The sequence below is a fragment of the Penicillium angulare genome, assembly GCF_028827245.1.
Source record: "Penicillium angulare strain IBT 27051 chromosome Unknown utg000012l_segment0_segment0, whole genome shotgun sequence".
NCBI lineage: Eukaryota > Fungi > Ascomycota > Eurotiomycetes > Eurotiales > Aspergillaceae > Penicillium > Penicillium angulare.
Window position 1 is genome coordinate 1,608,232 of NW_026623171.1, and position 20,091 is coordinate 1,628,322.

Genomic DNA, 20,091 nt, shown 5'->3' on the forward strand with positions numbered 1-20,091 from the left:
CCTCAATTGGAACCACAATCGCAGTCTTTCTCCTATGGGGTTTTTCCACCAATATCGCTCTCTTGCTGGTCTTTTCTGTTGCATATGGAATATTTGCGGGGAGTTATTCTGCGACTTGGTCTGGAATAATGCGTGCCGTTCAGCAGGCAGATTCTGCGGCAGATGCTACTATAATATTCTCATTCATTGCATTTGGACGTGGAATTGGCAATGTTGTGAGTGGCCCGTTCAGTGAATTCTTGTTAAGAGCCGATAAGTTACATGGGCTCGCTGGTGCTTATGGCAGTGGATTTGGACTTATTGTTATTTTTTCTGGGCTCACTGCGACGACAAGCGGTATGTGCTTATTCGCTCGCTATTTTAAATATATTTAGATATTATTAAATTAATCAAAATGAAAATACGTCTACTCGCATCCAGTTCAAAGTTAACCCAATCAGCCCTCTCCACTCGATCCCCGCACGGCGCCCCCACATTTCCACTCCCCCGGTCAACCAAGATCGGCTCGGTCTCGCAGCATCTAGTTTCCCACCCGCCCTTATTCTCTTGTCATGCCGGACTCTGACCGACGCACTCTTAGAGCCTGCGATTCATGTAAGAGGCGCAAAGTCCGATGCAACGGCCAGTCCAGATGCCAGCAATGCACTCATTCCGGCTTACCATGTACATACACAAGCATCCCGTCAGATCGCCCACGCAAGAAGAATGTGCGACGAGGTACCGTCATCGCTGAGTGCCGTGCACTAAATTTACGACCTGGAAAAAGCGCCACCTTATTAGCTCATGCTGAGAAACTCAGCTTTATGCCTTCATCAACCGCATCGAGTTTCAACCCGGCGTTCTTTATCGATCTGTTGGGTGATTATGAGCAGTATGTGTTTCCTATGAGCCCGGTCATTCCTGCGGAAGAAATCTGCGAAATGATCGGTCAAATGGATGGTGACAAAAATATTGCGAGCTTCGTCTACATTTACGCGGCTGTAACGCTTGATCTGACTCGTAGCGAGCCTGTTCAAGAGGCACCCGGGACACGCGACCGCATCGCAACATTACTCACACGCTCCCTTGAATTACGTCGTCGGCCAACCCTCGACTCCCACGTAAGTATCGTGGATGTGATGAGCGGTTTATTCGCCGAAATGGCATTTGGCACTCTCCGCCGTCCAGATCTGGCCTTCATATACCTTCGCGAAGCAATTTCATTACTCTACATGCTCAATGTTGAATCGGAAGAAGCATTGGCGAATCTTGATCCGGTTCAACGAGCGCGACTCCAACGCGCATACTGGGAATGTTTTGTCCATGAAAGATTCACGGCTTTGACAGAGAATCGACCTCCTTGTTTGGGTCCGTTGAAAACACATCCAGATCATGATGGCACGCTACCTCCCGATGTTGAAACAGGGTGGCAGCTTTGTATTGACAACTTCCGTCTTGTCGATAGGGAATTTCTTGATTTTTGGCTTGGAGGTCGCTCCGAAGTAACAGCTGAATGGATTGAAGAAAAACAGCGCCATCTGGAGGATGATGAATGGCATTGTGAAGTCTCGCGGCTACCACAGATGCAGCAGGCTGATCTTGTCATTACAAGGCACTGGCTGCGTACTCTTACGTGGCAGATTGCCCTTTCGAATACACTTTTGTCTTCATTGCCTAGTTCTTCGCTTCTTCTTTCTCTTTCATTTCCATTGCGTCTGTCGAATCAGCTTCGTCAATTCTTGATGACGATTCCGCGCGATCTTGTTGGAATTCACGGCTCGGGAATTTTGAAGAAGCTTTTTGAGATTGCAAGTACGATAACTGATGTTGTGCTTAATGTAACACATGCGTCTGGTGATGAGACGGTGCGACGAATTCATGATATCTTGTTCTTGAAGGACTTTTTGTTTTCGTTCACCGGGTTCCAGAACTTATGGCCGGAGGTTTTGACACAAAAGTTCCAGCTAATCCGCGATAGATACCCTGAGATAAAGGAGATGGAACTTCTCCGTTGAGGCACTTTAATAGCTACCTACTTAATGTGTGTACTGCCCTGCCTAAGTAGGTACAAGGTTGAAACTTGAACAATAGTATATTCTTCGGATTATCAATTTGTGAAAATAGGTATCTTAAGTATCTCATAGATCGTTAAAAAAACATTCGACATAGCTCTATTTCTCCACCAAGTAAACTCTCCCTTCGTATGGCTGCAGGGTATCCAAGGACTCTTCCTCATAGTTCTTCAAAAGAGTCCTTCGAGGCCCGTTTCCAAGTGATTCAGTTAAATTAATCAACTGTCTCCCCCAGTAAAATTCAATGCCACAACCAGCTTCTGCTCGCCGGAGATCTTTTCGAACAAAAAGACAGACTCATGAGATGGGTCCGTGTCCCTGAACAAACCCTGAGCGAAAAGCTTAGGGTGCGCATGGCGAATACGTAGCAACTCCCGCCAGAAGGATAACACTGAGGTTGGATCATCTGTCTGTCGCTTAACATTCAATGTCTTGTAGTTGTCATGTACTCGCATCCAGGTCTTCGCGCCCTCCGTCGAAAATCCGGCATTCGGAGTATCGTCCCATTGCATTGGAAGTCGTGCATGATCACGAGCAAGATGTGCTAAAGCAATCTTTGTTGTCTTCATTGCAATTGGATCATTCCCTGTCTGCTCCTTCACGTAGTTATAGTAGTTCAAACTATCAAGGTCTTTATATTCGGATATTGGCCAATCTTCTGGGGCGTTGACCATACCAATCTCCTGCCCTTGGTAGACATATAGCGTTCCTGAAAGAGTACCAACAAGCATTGCAAGCATTTTCGCGCTAAGAGACCACAATTCTATAGTTTTCTCGCTTCCCCATCGTGAAATTGATCGGGCTTGATCATGATTTTCTAGAAAACTTGTGCTCCAGCCGTCGGTTGAGCCGTCGCTCAGTCCTTGTGTCCGTCTTACACGCTCACGAAAATCAGACAATGTCCAATTTCGTGGAGTAGTCTGATACTGAAGGTCCTTTCCCTTTCCACTGTCGACTATATCGAATTGAAAGACCATGCTCAGCTGCTGCTCTTTTGCGGACACGTATTTCAACACATCGACAATTTCTGGTGTAGCTGGTAGTTCTCCGACCGTACACGCACCATACTTAAGTAGTATCTGGCCCATTTCATGTAAGAATTCATGAATTCGAGGCCCATTGCAAAACAGCGAAGGGTCTAGTTGGAATTTATTCTTGGGGTCGATAACGGGCGCATCTCGAAAAGATTGATCCTTGCTATACATATTCACTGTATCGACACGGAATCCATCGATGCCTTTGCGCAACCAGAACTCCATTGCAGACTCGTAAACTGCTGCTCTTGTCTCTGGGTTTTCCCAGTTCACATCTGGTTGCTGTACAGCGAATAGGTGGAGATAATATTCCTGTGTAGTTTCATCCCATTCCCAGGCACTGCCGCCAAAAAAACCGCGCCAGTTGTTTGGTGGTCGGCGAGCACCATCTGCGTCATATTTAGCTGGGCGCCATATATACCAGTCGCGTTTAGGGCTTGTTTTGGAAAGACGTGATTCTTTAAACCAGGCATGCTGATCTGATGTGTGGTTGATGACTAGATCAAGGAGGACTCGTAATCCGCGTTCGTGGCTCGCTGCGATTATGGCTTCAACGTCTTTCACGGTGCCATAGGGTGCGTATACAGCTTCATAGTTCGCGACGTCATAGCCCATATCATGTTGCGGGGAATCATAATGAGGGCAAATCCATATCGCATCAACGCCGAGTGACTTGATATAATCTAATTGGCCGAGTATTCCTTGTAAATCTCCAATCCCATCACCGTTTGAATCTTTGTAGCTAGCGGGGTAGATCTGATAAATGGTGGCGTTTTTCCACCATGGCGTTTCCTGGGTCATGTTGGCTATAGCTTCGGCGTTTTAATAGTGTTCAAATATTTGAAGCTAAGTAGCGGAGATCCGACTAGTAAGATAAAAACAAAAATGAGAAGAAAAGAGAAAACAAATCCTACGTACTCATGCTCACACTCCATGTTTTATCTCGAATGGTCTCTCCACCAGAACAAAACAATTGGTTTCTTGTCGGTCCGACATCACATTACCCCTCGCGATCACAGCATGCACATGCAGTAGTACGCAAAAGACGTGAGATCTGATTGGTTTATTATCCGTCCGAGAACACGCACCTGGAACCGTGGGATTCAGGTTTTAACTAGCTCGTTGTTGTAGTTGTGGTTCCAGCCAGTTAAGCCGCATGGCATTTAGTGGTGTTCTTTGGGGCATTCATTTCCCCATGGGGCAATCGCGTTTCTCCATCGGATTATCCGTCGCTACATATCGTTTCATATTCACACACAATCTTAAATAACGCACACTTTCACCTCACATCATCTCCGCCCGAGAAGAGCTACGTACTCTTACCCCAGGCTAATCAGACTATGTACACTAGCGCTTGCAAGAAATCCGGGGGATTGTTGCTTGATACTTGAACAGCGACTTCTGTCTCATGGCCAACGGCACGAGCATAAAGAGCTCGTTTCTCAGCATTTTTTCTGGTCCTGGCTAATATCTCTCAGACATTACAGTTTCACTTTTGATCTTGGAGTTACTCTTAAAGTACCAACGAGCTTGAGAAGAGCACGTCTGAAGGCACCTCCTATCTTGATTGCTTCACCGGTACTGACCTTCGACGCACCGCGGTGGTTTGTACCACATGGGCTGTACAAGAAATTTCAGGCAATGCCTTGATGGGATATGGAACCTACTTCTTCGGGCAGGCAGGCCTGGCGACTAGTAGCAATGCCTTCACCATGTTGATAATTCAATATATACTCGATGCGATCGAAACAATTTTCTCATGGGCACTAATGAGCAAATGTCGGTGGACATCGAACTTGAACACCCTTCATCTATAGATTAGTTGTGATGATGGCCTTATTATTTCTCTCCGGCTATCTGGGTATTATAGCCCACGGCAACTCAGTCGCCCAGTGGGCTGTCGGTGGTCATCTCCTAGCTTTTACATTTACCTATGATGCAACGGTGGGTCCAACAATATACAGCCTTGTTTCGGAGATGAGCTCGACGCGGCTCCGAGCAAAATCGATCGTCGTCGCACGCATTTTTTATAACATTTGCGGGATTTGTGTCAATAATATTACGCTGAGGATGCTCAATCCTTCTAGCTGGGACTGGGGCGCGAAGCCAGGATTTTTCTGTGCGGGTATGGCCCTGTTGTTGTGTTTGACGTGGTCGTAATACCGCCTTCCAGAGCCGGCCGTACATATGCCGAGCTGCATCTCTTATTTGAACATGGAGTTTCAGCTCGCAAGTTCAACTCGACGTTTATGGACCCTTTTGCCGTTCATGGGGGAAACGTTGTGGAGAAAACGGCCGAGGAACCTTCTGTGGAGACGATGGAGCGCATTTAGGTCCTTTTATTATATTATACTGTCTAAATATGACGTGACTTAGTTCTACTATGACTAGTAGTCTTAAAGATCTTTCTATTTGTAAATGGTGGATTGTAGAGCACGATCCTAGTAAGGTGTTTTCAAGCTAGAAGGCTCAAAGATTCTTACATCCTGTGTATCAAGTAAAGTGAGTCATTTACAGCAAACTTAAAAAGTCACACCTGAGGCCCCAAGCATGGTTGTTCCATGCATCTCCATCCATCTCCATTCATACAAGCACTATGTATGGTAGAGCAACGCCGAAGCAGATCTTATCTCGCCCCCGGAACCGGGACTCGGCCGAAGCCGGTAAATTCTCGGCAATGCCAACTCATAGTGTGAATGGTGTGGCCGCAATTCGGCCTCATTGTCTCATCTCGTTAGTCTGATTCGCTCGTCTTCTCCTTGAAATGGGGCTTCGGACGTTAGTGGGGATCCCTTAATTACGACGCCAGACGAGGCCGGGCAATGCGAGAATCGGAGTGCGCCCTTCTCCACCTATTCATGCCCATTCATAAACAGGGTTCGTCGCCAACAGAGATCGTGACTTCCAATTGTTTTCTAATTTTTTCTTCATCTTTCTTACTTCAAATAATACCCTCGCCAACCTTTGTGTTGTGTTTCGCTTTTCATCTCTCGCCATAATTAAGTCGAACTTGTCAAAGCCTCATGACATCGCCTTTAACACTTACAGCGCGAAACTTGATTTCTTCTTTCCGTGCGAACTCGACGGCTTTCACACCTCTCACCAAGATCGCACATTGCTCAACGCAGACACACACAATGGGAAAGACTCGCTTTGGAAAGTTCGAGGCTGCGCCTCTAAACCCGGATTTCATCCCCAGTCTTCAAGAGCCGACACAACAAATTCTCTGGATCGGATGCTCCGATAGTGGCTTCCAAGAAACGACCATTCTTGACCTTCTTCCCGACGAAATGATGGTGCATCGCAATATCGGAAACATGATTATTGAGGGCGACTTGTCCTGTGAGACAACGGTGAAATACGCCGTGACTGTTCTTGGAGTATGTGTGACGATCCCAACTCAGTGACCATTGACTCAAAGCACGAACTAATCGTTGATCTTTAGGTGAGACATATCGTTGTTTGTGGCCACTATGGATGTCAAATAGTGAAAGCGGCCTCAAGGGATGGACTGCAAGGTCCATGGCAAAGGTATGAAAAACCACTAGTTGAGAACCAAATAATGAGATGAGAACTGACAGTTCCATAGCAAGCTTGATTCGTTACACTCAACAAATAAGGATGCCATCAATCAATTACCCGAGACAGAACATGATCGGACTTTTGTTCAGTTGAATGTTCTGGATCAATTGCGCTCGTTGCGTCAGTTTCCGGAGGTTGTGGATGCGGCGAAATCGGGAAACCTCCAGTTACATGGAATTGTCTATGATACACACAGTGGAGAGGCGTCTCGGTTACTCGAGGATGTTGAGTGTCGCATCTAACGCGTGTGCGTTTGAGAGGTTAGAAGGCGTTGATCGCCATTGTACATATTGACTATAGACAAATTAGCTCACCAGAATCACGGCTTTCCACAATAAGTTGTGTGGGTATGTCGACCATTGAGTGATAATATTTTAGACTGCCTTCTTCTCTTCACAATTGTAGGAGTAAATATTGTGCACGTGGTCATGAATAGGATTTCCAAGTGAGGCTGGTGCTCTTGGTATTTCATGACGTATGCCAGTATCCTTTGGAATGCTCCATACATCCAGAGTTATCTTTATTTCAAGTTCTTACCAACTAGAATTTTCGGTCGATCCAAGGATATAAGCATTCTCTGGTAATCATTATTATATACTGCTCGTCGTATTGCGAACTGTAACTCGGAACCTATTAAAGATGGTTAACTTAAGGCTTGGAGGTACATAGTATGTACCATATTGCATCATAATCAATGGATGTATCCATTCAGCCCTGGAGGCTCTGTGGCTCCACCGGCCCTTGAAGAACCTTTGGAGTTGTACATAAGTATATATGGCATTAAGCGTGGAAGAACTTGAAGAATATAAGTACCCCCGGGCCTATGCCCGCACACATTGGCACCAATATGAACTCGGTCTAATCCATAATCTCGAATCAGAATACCACTGCAAAGCCACTTACAGAGTGCAGCAAATAATAACCTGCTACATTATGCGCGTTTCAAAATTGCCCTCCTTTTCTCTGAAATGACCATTTGGATATCCTGCATAAGCCGTGTCTCAACAATGAAGAACCATGAAACACATGGGTCTTTGTAAGACAGTTTCCCTGTCTGGAATATGGAGGCTTAATAATAGCATATGATGGAAAACACGGCATAATCACGTAAACCACCCCCGTCTTTGTCGATCCATCTGCCATGCTACTAAAGTATATTGTACACGGAGCACAAATAAACTGACTCCAAAACCAAGAACCCACATCCCCAAGCCGTGTCTTGCATATTTATGCACCCCTATCAAACACCAAACACGAGATAAGACAGTGGATCCTGATGGTTCATAAGTAGCTCCGTACAGAGTACAGTACAGGCTCAAGACCATAAATAAGACAACAAGCGACCAAATATCACCCACGAATCAAGCCTGAAGAACAGCCGCAAAGGTGGAGTCGCTCGTGGAAATTTCAAATCACTTGCACCCTCGAGATGCACGCTCGATCTAAGGAGCCATGAGTGCGAGATCCGAGGATGTAATTGGTCAGAATTTGAATTTGACCAGGGACGAGCGGGTGGGTTTTGTCCCCACCAGATCGGGTCTCAGCTCTAGTTATTGTCCACATTTAATATTAATTGTGGTGTTTGGATCGGGCTGACTGGCCACCATTCCTGGGAGAGTAAAGTGTGCCGAGTTCTGAAGCCGTAATATCCGAGTTTCAGTCCGCTTTTTTTTTTTTAGATTAATTGATGTCTGTGATGATGCGGCAAAAGTGCTTGGCTGCTTGGCCCGAGTAGAGCCGTTCACCAGATACTTACTATGTACTTACATTGTATGTATTGTGTCTACTGGACCTAACTTTTGATCCGGAGAGAAGTGTGATGAACCAATGACCGACCCTTGGGTGTGTTGTAGATCGTCATTGATCTAGTAGGGCAGGCTATTGCTGCCATTATTGTATTCATTGGATGGTTCCTATGGACGACGCTAGTGAGTAAGTTCATGTTTTTGAGTCTGAGTGGCAATGTCTTTTACAAGGAACATTCCATAAAAACGTGAAGTACGCGGATACACGGAGATAGCGAGTGGCATTCTGATGATGATGGAGTCATCACGATTATTGCCCCCTCTTCGTTCTCGTCTCTGTATGCTTAGTGGCGCCACCACTTACTTGATTGAACCAGAGGCGTCGAATGTTTCACACGCTTTGACATCTGTTCGTGTCGGGGATTTGTGATCGGAAAATATTTACAGTGAATTCTTCGATTTCTCCTGAACTTTTGTACATACCCTGGTTTATCTACCCTGGTTAACGTTGTTCTTGCGGGAAGAAGTAACCATGCCCTTTGAAACATACTAACGGCACCTGGAGATTAAAATCAACGGGGATCAGGTCTTCTTTTGTCTAATGGAGTTTGGACCTTACTCAAAATAGCAACAGACATTAATGGGATTTCCAGTCCAAGAAAAAACGCGTGAAAAAAAGAAGTAAAAACCCAGTGAAAAAGGGGTAAAGTCCCCACTGTGGACCCGCTAGACTATCCCTAGCGTGGGTTAGGGCTGCAGTTCACGAACCGCGCCCCGAAGGATGTGGATGTTTGGTGCATGAGAAAAGAGAGAAAAGAGAGAAAAAAGAGAGAATATACATTTCTATTTATGATGGTAGGAAGGACTACTGATCCATCATATGTAGTCGACTCCAGACTATATACAAAAAGGATTTGACAGGTCGATCCATGGGAAAGCAGTAGATAGTCTAAGTCGATGCTTTGGGATATTGACAATAGAAAGGACTGAGTAACTCTATAGTCAATACGTGATGGATCATGGGCTTAAACCAAGTTGAACCAAGGATTGTTGTTATATGATGCTCGCTATTAAATGCCGCAGAGAGGATATACTACTCTACATACAGTCTATATATGGAATCCAGTACATAATGAAATGGAATAAGATAATCGAAATCATATTATAATAATAATAAATTTGAAATTCAAAAAAGAATCATCAGAATACTTCTGTAACTTCCTTAGTTCGGGCGGATCCCTGACTCTTTAGGTTTAGGACGAGGATTGTGTCGTCCAACCCCTGAACCGGCCCCTGTCAACTTTCTCCGCTCAGCACGAGCAGAACACATGCCTGATGTGGGGGTTGATCGACCTTTTTCCCGCGTAGTAAGAGAAGCACAGTGCGTGAGAAAGAGAGTACGAGCGAGTCGATGGTGGTCGTTGATCGTTACTTCTCTTTTTTCTCCTCTCTGCACAATCCAGGTCTAACACAATCTCAATATCATCATTCAAACTTGAAATCCGACGCCTCGTGGATTACCAAAACAAACTGACCTCAACTGGAATCCGTCGATCTTCCGTATTACGACACTCTCCAGTCAACCCGTGGATGTGAAAACCCACTCAACCCCCTACATTCCTCGACCCCCGCCTCCAGCCTTTCGATATACCACATTCGTTTTTTCTATTTCGATTGGGCGCACCGTTTATCTTTCTCCCTATCGGCTATCCTGACGCGCTCTTGACGCCTCCCATGCTAGGCGACTCGAATTCACAATGAGTGTTGTCGCAAGTAGACCGGAGAGCCCTGCGGTGCCGTATACCATCCCGCAGGACGCCACTTGCAAAGAATGGACTGTCACAGTTCAACCAGTCACTTCTCGAACTTCCTCCGTTTCCTCCTACAAATCAAACTATACAGCCTCGACCGCGCCAACCTCCCATCCGCCTACATCCCCGACGCCTTCCTCCCGTCAATATGATTCCGTGGGGTCAATCCCCAGCATCGGGGTCGAACCAGTTCAAAAACGCATCCCGCACGAAGTATACGAGGTGATCATTGACAACCTCGAGAATTTACATAAAGCGCCACATCAGACGGGATGCACAACATGTTACCAGCGTGACTTACATGCCCTCTCCCTCACCTGTCGAGGATGGGAGAAGGCAGTTCGCGCACGATTGTAAGTAGCCCTCCAGCCAGCCGTTGGGCTATCAGTTGCAAGACAAAATGAGTATAGTTACTGACCCTTATGTTTCTTCAGATATAATCAAATACACATTGTTGGAAACGACTCCCCAGCCCAATTGAAGAAATATCGCCTCAAGAGAGGTAGTCGCTTGAAGTTACTGAGACGTACCCTCCGTGAACGGAAATTGCTGGCCAATCTCGTCTATGAGCTACGCGTTCCCCAGATGGACCTCCTCTTCACAACAACAAAACAAAGCGCGCAATGGCAGGAATATCGAGATCTGATCGCGTCCGTCGTCATGGTGTGTCCGAACTTGGAGCGATTGCTGGGCTTGACTATTCCCTACCACCACGAGTTCGACCGCTTAACCCACGCCTTATCTACGCGTAAGAAGCTCAAGGAGCATATCTGGGTCCTGGGCGAGGCTACAGAAGTGTCCGAAATGTCACCACGCAGCGACTCTTGCCCCGGCAGTCTAGGCCCCTCTCAGATGTTTGAGTTCTTGGATTATCATGTCTCATGGTCGAACCTGGAGACATTGATGTTGTATGGGCTGAATGGTAATGGTGCCTTGGAACCCAGTCTCTTTTTGCGCATGTTTGATCTTTTACCCTCACTCAAAAATCTTTGCATCTCTTCCTTTAATGAAGATGCGTTTGCCGATAGCACGCTATTATGCCTTCCATCTTTGGAATCTGTGAGATTGGAGAGTTTACCTGGTGTAACTGAGGGGGGTCTTATGCAGTTTGCAACCCGCCCTGAATCTCGTTCATTGAAGTCATTCGTCTTGGTGGAGCAAAACGTGGAGTCCCTATTGGTTATCTCCAAGATTCTCTCCTCTCTAAGACAACTCGAACGATTCAAATTTGTACAAACGGGTAAGTGCCCGATCATGCCAGATGAGGGCATGGTATTTCAACCTATCCTGGCTTCTTCGACCCTTAAATATCTCCATTGGGATGTGGCTTGCCCAGATCCAGGCATTGCTCTTTCGCAACTCGACTGCCCTCCCTTCCGACAAAGTCAGAAAATCTCCGATACCCCCAACTCCCACCTCGCGCAAAGCATTCTTTCGGCTGGTTTTCCGAACCTTGAGACCCTTCGTGCGCCGAATGATGTTGAGCCCCCCGGTGTTTTACAGGCTGTCTGTCGACCTATCACTAAAGGCCAAGCCCTACTACGACCAGACCGCTACAGTCTACCTCGCAGTTCCCACGGCTCCGTCAATACACGACCGCTTGCTCTACCGGCTGGAAATAACTTGACGTCTTCCCGAATTCGCGCCCAAACTTTCATTGATATGGCTGTTAAAGATACCGAAGCCGGAATGCTGGTTCTGATTCAAGATTATTCAGATACTTATGTCCCAGATAACGCCCTTACAACATCATTTGACGAGGAGCCAGAACAAGAAATGGACGATTACGGAATCTGGGCTGCCTGCGAACGCTATAAGAATCGACCCACTGACGAGGAATTCGAAGGCCCTAAGACCGTTTATGAATTCCACATGCCTGCTTATATGGGACGCACAGGCTTAAGGGACCCATTGACTAATTCATCAATTCCTAAATTCTTGCTTCGGCCTGATATCTGCGGCCAAGAATCCGACGGCGGCTTGATTGGATGGAAGCAACTCCTTGCATCTAACCAGTCTCTATCATACGCTGCCGGTATGGGAGTGCATTGCTTCGACAGTCGCAGCACTATCAGTTTGCCGCCATTAGACGAGGTAGCATCGCCATCTTCAACTACCACATCCCGCTTCGCCTGGGGCAGCTTAGGTGGTCGTTCCACCGGCACCCCTGCGACTCCCACCACACCTATCACTACAATCAGTAATGGGTCGACATCTGCCCTCCCCTGGGAAAAAGATTCTTGCACTGGCTCATGGAACCATAAAACTGGCCGTGACTGGTGGTTTCATATGGAACGCGACCGGCCAGGAAACTCCGAACTCATCGATGCCAAAAAACTCTTCTGAATATACCCAACATTCTAACCGTACGCCCATTACAATTCTCTTTGTCTACTATCTCGATTCCTACGCCATATACCCCGCATTTGGTCCATTTCTTTTCTACGGTGCTTTCGGATTTATTTTCCTATATTTTCTCTTTTATTTTCTCTCTCAATATCCAACCCTCCTTGGATGATACAAACTATTCGGTATCTGGTATTCCCTTGGTTTAATGAGCATACCTGGTGGCTTTATTGGTTAATACTCTTTTGTACCACTATGTCGATCTTATATTTTTGTGTATATGTACTACTCACCTGTGGATTTTTGGTATGGTGTTAAGTCCTCATCTTGCATCTTGGTGACAGATCTTGTCGCTTGAACATGAATGGACTGGCCTTTCTTGTGATTTTTACTTTTTTATCTTTCATCAGGTTTATATCTGCAAACTTGTACAATCTTTTATATACTTCTTTTTACCATGTACATTACCTAGGTATGATCGATAGTACACGAAATCCTATATTTTATGATACATCTATTGAATTACCTATGAAAAGATAAGCTGCGAATGTCACTAAGAAATTGTATTATCTGAAGATGCTTTGTTCTTATAGAAACCGGTCATTCGAAGTCGTGTAGCTATAGCCTTCCACATAGCACCTACAGAAGCCTTGATACGCGAGAGCATCTTGTTCACCGAGGCGTCTGTACATATGTATAAGATTAAAGGAAATGAATCCTCGACAGCCGATCATGATACCATGCTGGAGAAGGAAGTAGAAGGAACAGTCCCAGGGCATGTCATTCAAGTTGCCAGGGTCATTGAAATGAACCCTCCACTGCGGGGAAAGGTGCAGTGACGATCTCCAATATTATGGATCCCAAGCTGAAAAGACAATACGTGGTCTGAAAAAATGCAAGCGGTTTTTTTAAGAAGAAGAAGAAGAAGAAGAAAATTAGATCCAATGAGATACGTCGAACTGCAGAACGGTGCACCACGCCACGCAGATGACGTGGATAGAGCATGTTACACCGTCTTATCACCTGTTGCTTTTTCTTTTGAATTACTGAACGATTATGTAATTTGAATTAAATCTCTGAACAAAACAGTATTCAAGTCGGAAGACACATTGTCGCAATAACTTGAACTCCATCATTTTTGTGGTCTATATCTATGGGTTCTCAATTTAAGCGAGAGCAAGAAGCAATGTCGGGCTCTTCAGTGGCCATGATCACATACACAAATGATGAAGACGCAGCAACTCTTATCCCTTCCAAAGGCTGCTTTCTCTCTTACGCCAGGTGATCATCTACCAGAGGGTGCCTTGCCTCCTGGGGCCTTTGGCCTATACCCAGACCTGACTACAGTCCACTGTTAGGCTGGTTGAAATGGAGAGCGGGCTGTTATCCAATGTAGCGCCTTGAAGACAGACCTGACCGGCTTAGCCGAATGCCCACGCTCACAACTTCAAAAGCTACATGATACTCTTCAAAGCTGAATGAAGCTTTCGGCTCTCGTGGGATTTGAAATTGAAGTAGTATTTCTAAAGATGGATGGAAAGACATATACACCGATTAATGAAAACCAATCTTGGGCTTGCATTTCGGCCGATGACTTCGTGTATATTGAACTCATAGAGAATATCGTGCGAGCTCCGGGAGAAGTTGGAATATTCCTCGAACATTTCCACTCAGAATCAGCTCCTGGTCAGTGGGAATTTGTGCTTCCACCTAAAGTTCCAGTCGAAGCTGCCGACACACTGCTGAAGGCTCGCGACACCATCCGAAATATTGCTCGGGCTTATAAGGTGCACCCGACTCTCTACCCTCGGTTATCCCAAGAACATGCCGGCACTGGCTCACATGTTCACATCTCCATCAATCCCAAAGAACATGAGGAGTCCCTAAATCCAGAATGGTTTTTCGCGGGCGTACTCAACCACATACCGCCAATCTTAGCATTTACCCTACCCCAGGATATAAGCTATGACCGCATCCAGGCCGGACTTTGGAGTGGTGGAGAGTATGCCTGCTGGGGCTGGGAAAACAAAGAAGCTGCTCTACGACGCATTAAGGACAATTACTTCGAAATCAAACTAATGGACGGTTTGCCAATCCCTACCTCGCACTTGGTGCCATTATATCGGCTGGTATACATGGTCTTACCAACAAAGAGCCTCTCCGAGGTGGGGACTGCAGCAAATCTCCCACTGATATGACCCCTCTTGAGCGTGAAGCTCTAGGGGTGAAAGTCTTATTGCCAAAAACGCTCGATGAAAGTCTGGCCGCTCTCCAATCGGATGAGGAGATCCAAAATAGTACGGGCAAAACTCTTGTCTCATCATACGTAGCAGTGAAAAAGACAGAGATGGAACATTTTCGAAGCATAGCTGACGAAGAGAGAAAGCTTTGGCAGATTTTGAGATATTGAGATTCTTTATCTAGCAAAATATCAGATAGCACGTTACTTCTGTCTATTGCCGACAGTCCTCCTTCCTTTCCATTTCTATTTTAAAGGTGTGATTTGCAATACTTCAAAGGGACTATGTTCATGAACACAAGGCAAATTACATGTGTAGTCTTTTCAGAGCATTCTAATGTTCAAATGCTATGGTTCATAGTTAGCTTAGACTACACGGTCGCTCGTAATATTTTCATGCTAAGCATTTAGGGTATACTGCGTATGAGCCTCCCAGCCAGGATATTTCCTTACGCTCAGAATGTGAGGCTCTCAACTTGGCGATACGGATGACTGCCTAGCTGATAACAATCATCAGGGGAAGAGGCTGGCCTGATAATTGAGACATGTTGAGTTCATACTTGATTTTGTTTTTGTTTGTGATAGACCACTTAGACAACACACCATTCTATATTTGCAGACATATTTTGGTACGATAGAAGTTTTGAGATTGTGACATATACCTCAGGTGCAATCTAGTCGAGATTACTTGAGCTTGCAGGATAAGTGTTCTGCTTCGATTCCGCTCGAAGATGTATGGAGATGCTTAATGATAGCGGCAACGTCGAACTTGACTCATACCACGACAACATGTTAACTTATAAGCCTAGCAATAGACCCCTAGTTCAGTTCACCTTTGGAAGTCTGGCTCAGTCATCATATAATATTATCCGGTATAGATGCACATGTGCAGTGTTATCTTTTGCCCCTTCAAATGTTGTTAAATGCTTATATGACTCATCCGGGGTTTCATCGGCCCGATAAGCGAATGGGGACTGATAAGAACATCGCAGCCCCTCCATAGAAAAAAAATATCCACTCCCCGCCATTGATAGCCTGTCGCATATAAAGGAATTCAATCATGGATCCGGCTAAGCCCGTTGACCTGCCCGAGCGGCCCAAGGAGGTGAAGGAGGTTAAGGAGGAGGCAGCCCCCGCTGACCCGAACAAGAAGAGCAAAAGCCAGTTGAAGAAGGAGCAGAAAGAAAGAGAAAAGGCAGAGAAGAAAGAGAAAGCCAAGAACGCGCCCAAGCCTGCGAAGACCACTCAGCCCAAGCCTGCGAAGCCCGTCAAAGAGGAGCCTACCCAGGACCCCGAATCCATGTTCAAGCTCGGCTTCCTCTCCGACGTATACCAGGAAAGGCCACTCTCAGATACTCTTACGAAGATCCGCACCCGTTTCCCTCCCGAGCCCAATGGATTCCTCCATATCGGTCACAGCAAGGCCATCGCAATCAACTTTGGTTTTGCGAAATACCACGGCGGTGAATGTATCTTGCGTTTCGACGATACCAACCCCGCCGGTGAGGAGGAGCGATACTACAATGCTATTCGGGATATTGTCACTTGGTTAGGCTTCAAGCCTGTACGCGAAACTTGCGCTAGTGATAATTTCGAGCAGCTCTACGAGCTTGCGATTGATTTGATTAAGCGTGATGGTGCTTATGTTTGCCATTGTACTCAGGCGGATGTTAAGGCCCAGCGTGGTGAGGGTGCGGGTGGAGTGCGTGGTGGAGAGCGTTTTGCGTGTAGCCATCGCTCACGCCCGATTGAGGAGTCCCTGGCTGAGTTCCAGGCCATGCGGGGTGGGAAATATAAGGCTGGTGAGGCTGCTTTGCGCATGAAGCAGGATATCACAAATCCCAACCCTCAGATGTGGGATTTGTTCGCTTGGCGCATTCCCGAGGGCGAGGAGAAGCATCATTTCCGCACTGCAGGCTCATGGGTTATGTACCCGACATATGACTTTACACACTGTAAGATTATTCGAATTTTCCAAGTCAGAGAGAACAGCTTGCTAATTCGTCTTTTTAGGTCTCTGCGATAGTATCGAGGGTATCACTCACTCCCTGTGTACAACCGAGTTTGAGCTCTCCCGTGTCTCTTACGAATGGCTCTGCGACAAGCTCGAAGTCTACCGCCCAATGCAGCGCGAGTATGGTCGTCTCAACCTCACTGGAACCGTTCTTTCAAAGCGCAAGATCATCAAACTCGTCAAGGAAGGCCATGTTCGCGACTGGGACGATCCCCGTCTCTACACCCTGATTGCCCTCCGCCGCCGCGGTATTCCCCCCGGAGCCATCCTCACCTTCGTCAACTCCCTCGGTGTCACAAAATCCGGCTCCAATGTCCAAATCGCCAAATTCGAACAGACCGTCCGCCAGTTCCTCGAGACTACCGTTCCCCGTCTGATGGTCGTTACCGAGCCTCTTAAGGTCATCATTGATGATCTCCCCGATGACTATTGTGAATTTGTCGAAGCCCCCTTCGGCAAGGACGCAGCAGCTTTCGGCACCCACAAAATCCCCTTCACAAAGACCGTTTACATCGAGCGTTCTGATTTCCGCGAAGTCGACTCCCCAGATTACTTCCGTCTCGCACCTGGTAAAACAGTCGGTCTCCTTAAGGCCCCTTACCCCATCACAGCCACTGGCTTCGAGAAAGATCCCACAACTGGCGTTGTTACATGCGTTCATGCCAAGTATGAGAAGCCCGAAGAAGGCGCCGCACCCAAGAAACCTAAGTCCTTTATTCACTGGGTTGCCGACTCTCCTGCCAACAACAGTCCTGTTCGCGCTGAGATCCGCGCTACAAACCCTCTGTTCAAGTCTGATGATCCCAACTCTCACCCTGATGGCTTCTTGGCCGATATCAACCCCGATTCGGAACAGATCTTCCCCGATGCTATGATTGAGACTGGATTCCATGAGATTAGTCGCTCTGGCCCTTGGCCCAAGGAGGCTGCTGAGGAGGGTGATGTCTCTCAGAATCAGCACTCTATTCGTTTCCAGGGTATGCGTGTTGCTTACTTTGCTGTTGATCGGGAGACTACTCCTGACAAGTTGATTTTGAATCGTATTGTTACTCTGAAGGATACCCAGGGTAAGACCTAAATGCCTCGATATTGTTTTTAGCTGTTCTTTTGGACGTGTTGCATCTAAACATTGTTTTTAACATTGTTTTGCATGAGTAAGACAGTGTCATATCATGTGGTAGAATGGGGAAGGTGTTGTATATGGAGATATGGATTTATGACCATTGCATATTTCGTTTAATTTCGATGACGATAGCAGCTTTTTATACTGAAATGAATAAAAAATATTCTACATTTAATTTATTCCGGAGTGGATTAACCTTCCAATCTTTATATCAGTTGATCCAAGTATTAATAGCCTGGTGTAACAATAAAAGCTTAATATATAAGATATATTGATAATACTGCCATTCTAAGATCATCATGTTATTTGGTTTAGAGGCATAATCACCCACATGCACAGCGAATTAACAGCCAGGCTTATAAAGCTGTAGAACGATACATACATGACATGGCGAAAAACCAATGACGTGGAGAGGGGGAGATATAAGAGAGGAAGAAGATGGGGAAATCAAAAGAAATAAAGGACGAATATCCTTTGTTCCAAAAAAAGAAAACAAGACATAACACAACACAATTCTAGACATAGATGCCCATGTTGATATCCTTCTTCTTGGCCTGAACTTCAGCGATAGCATCAACGTAGTTCTCATGCCCAATCTTGCTCAAACCCTTTCGCAAAGCGATCATACCAGCCTCAACACAGACAGCCTTCAGCTGCGCACCACCAAACTCGTCTGTGCTACGAGCCAATTCAGCCCAGTTGACACTGTCCTCAACTGACATTTTCCGCGAGTGGATCTGCAAGATGTTGGCACGAGCTTCCTCGTTAGGCAAGGGGAATTCGATCTTGCGATCAAGACGGCCGGAACGAAGCAGAGCGGGATCAAGCACATCAACTCGGTTAGTCGCGGCTAGAACCTTGATACGGTCGTCTGAGGCGAACCCGTCCAGTTGGTTCAGAAGTTCCAGCATAGTACGCTGTACTTCACGGTCACCGGACTTCTCGGAGTCGAAACGCTTTGTGCCGACGGCGTCCAGCTCGTCAATGAAGATAATTGACGGGGCCTTCTCCTTGGCTAGGGCGAAGCAGTCGCGCACCAGCTTGGCACCGTCACCGATGAACATCTGGACCAGTTGTGGACCGGCAAGCTTCAGGAATGTGGCGTTTGTTTCGGCGGCACAAGCTCGGGCAAGGAGGGTTTTACCAGTTCCGGGGGGTCCGTACATCAAAGCACCTAGATTAAGAAAGAATGGTTAGTTACTGGGATGGGTTTGGCTGGAGAGAACAAAGAGATAATGGAGATGTCCTCGATGTCGAAGGTACGTACCCTTTGGAGCCTTGATGCCGATCTTCTTGAAACGTTCTGCTTCCTTCATCGGCCATACAATAGCCTCCACAATCTCTTCGATCTGCTTATCAAGACCACCGATATCCGTGTACTTCTCCGTTGGCTTCTCGTCCACCTCCATCGCCTTGACACGGTTATCATACTCAGCTGGCAGTGTATCCAGGATAAGATATGAGTCCTTATTGACACCGATCAAATCACCGGGCTTCAGCTTCTCGTGATCCACCAAGCCGATAAGGGGGAGGAAGATAGTCTGGCGAGTCGAGGTCTTGATGACAGCGGATTTACCTACGCGGGTGGCATCCAGGTCGATATTGGCCCCTTCCTCTGCTGCATCAGCCTCTACATCGAGATCCAATAACTCGACAACATTTCCAACGAGATATGGTAGTTGTCTAATGATGAGACGTATGATGTTAGCATCAATCCAAAGGGATATTGAGTATTTGTCATCGCATCCTGCGGACAGTTCGCGAAGCTCCGCTCCGCAGGTTCTTGGACGGAGGGTTCCATCAATGTAGTCATTTGGGGGCCGCACCTATTGTTCTCAATCTTTTCTTGGTTATCCTTAACCTTCTCCCTCATTGTACTTTGTTCGTGTGTCAAGCGTTGAAACTCGCTCTTCATAATCCGCATCTCATTCTCCAACATCCGCCGTCGCTTGACGATGTCTGCCGTGCTTGAGTGCAAGATTTCCTCGTCTAAGAGCTCCTCCTCATCCTCCTTCTTGTCGGCGTCTTCCATGTCGGCATCATCATCGCCGCCGAGCTTCTTGTCGTCGCCATCTTGGTCTTGCTTCTTGTCTCTGTTTTCGCGCTCAAGGTCGTCGAGGTCCTCAAGTGTCGACATGATGGGTGA

At 46.5% G+C, this 20,091-nt stretch overlaps 7 protein-coding genes across 7 annotated transcripts; 5 read left to right on the forward strand and 2 right to left on the reverse strand.

Annotated features, from left to right (window-relative positions):
* Positions 1-551: 551 nt before the first annotated feature.
* Positions 552-1,994, forward strand: N7478_013262 (Zn(II)2Cys6 transcription factor; the record flags this gene model as incomplete). Its single annotated transcript, XM_056929472.1, has 1 exon — positions 552-1,994. The coding sequence occupies one exon, from the start codon at positions 552-554 to the stop codon at positions 1,992-1,994; it is 1,443 nt and encodes a 480-aa protein (XP_056772834.1).
* A 275-nt stretch (positions 1,995-2,269) lies between these two features.
* N7478_013263 (alpha-glucosidase) lies at positions 2,270-3,886 on the reverse strand (the record flags this gene model as incomplete). The annotated part of the gene is made up of 1 exon (XM_056929473.1): positions 2,270-3,886. One exon carries the CDS (start codon positions 3,884-3,886, stop codon positions 2,270-2,272), a length of 1,617 nt encoding a protein of 538 aa, XP_056772835.1.
* Positions 3,887-6,222: 2,336 nt separating this feature from the next.
* On the forward strand, positions 6,223-6,909 carry N7478_013264 (putative carbonate dehydratase; the record flags this gene model as incomplete). Its single annotated transcript, XM_056929474.1, has 3 exons — positions 6,223-6,465; positions 6,531-6,616; positions 6,675-6,909. 3 exons carry the CDS (start codon positions 6,223-6,225, stop codon positions 6,907-6,909), a joined length of 564 nt encoding a protein of 187 aa, XP_056772836.1.
* Positions 6,910-10,169: 3,260 nt separating this feature from the next.
* Positions 10,170-12,569, forward strand: N7478_013265 (uncharacterized protein; the record flags this gene model as incomplete). The annotated part of the gene is made up of 2 exons (XM_056929475.1): positions 10,170-10,576; positions 10,658-12,569. The coding sequence occupies 2 exons, from the start codon at positions 10,170-10,172 to the stop codon at positions 12,567-12,569; spliced, it is 2,319 nt and encodes a 772-aa protein (XP_056772837.1).
* Positions 12,570-14,098: 1,529 nt separating this feature from the next.
* On the forward strand, positions 14,099-14,979 carry N7478_013266 (uncharacterized protein; the record flags this gene model as incomplete). Its single annotated transcript, XM_056929476.1, has 2 exons — positions 14,099-14,654; positions 14,723-14,979. The coding sequence occupies 2 exons, from the start codon at positions 14,099-14,101 to the stop codon at positions 14,977-14,979; spliced, it is 813 nt and encodes a 270-aa protein (XP_056772838.1).
* An 889-nt stretch (positions 14,980-15,868) lies between these two features.
* N7478_013267 (glutamine--tRNA ligase) lies at positions 15,869-17,900 on the forward strand (the record flags this gene model as incomplete). The annotated part of the gene is made up of 2 exons (XM_056929477.1): positions 15,869-16,763; positions 16,822-17,900. 2 exons carry the CDS (start codon positions 15,869-15,871, stop codon positions 17,898-17,900), a joined length of 1,974 nt encoding a protein of 657 aa, XP_056772839.1.
* A 560-nt stretch (positions 17,901-18,460) lies between these two features.
* On the reverse strand, positions 18,461-20,082 carry N7478_013268 (proteasome regulatory particle base subunit RPT5; the record flags this gene model as incomplete). Its single annotated transcript, XM_056929478.1, has 3 exons — positions 18,461-19,119; positions 19,213-19,628; positions 19,772-20,082. 3 exons carry the CDS (start codon positions 20,080-20,082, stop codon positions 18,461-18,463), a joined length of 1,386 nt encoding a protein of 461 aa, XP_056772840.1.
* Positions 20,083-20,091: the final 9 nt, after the last annotated feature.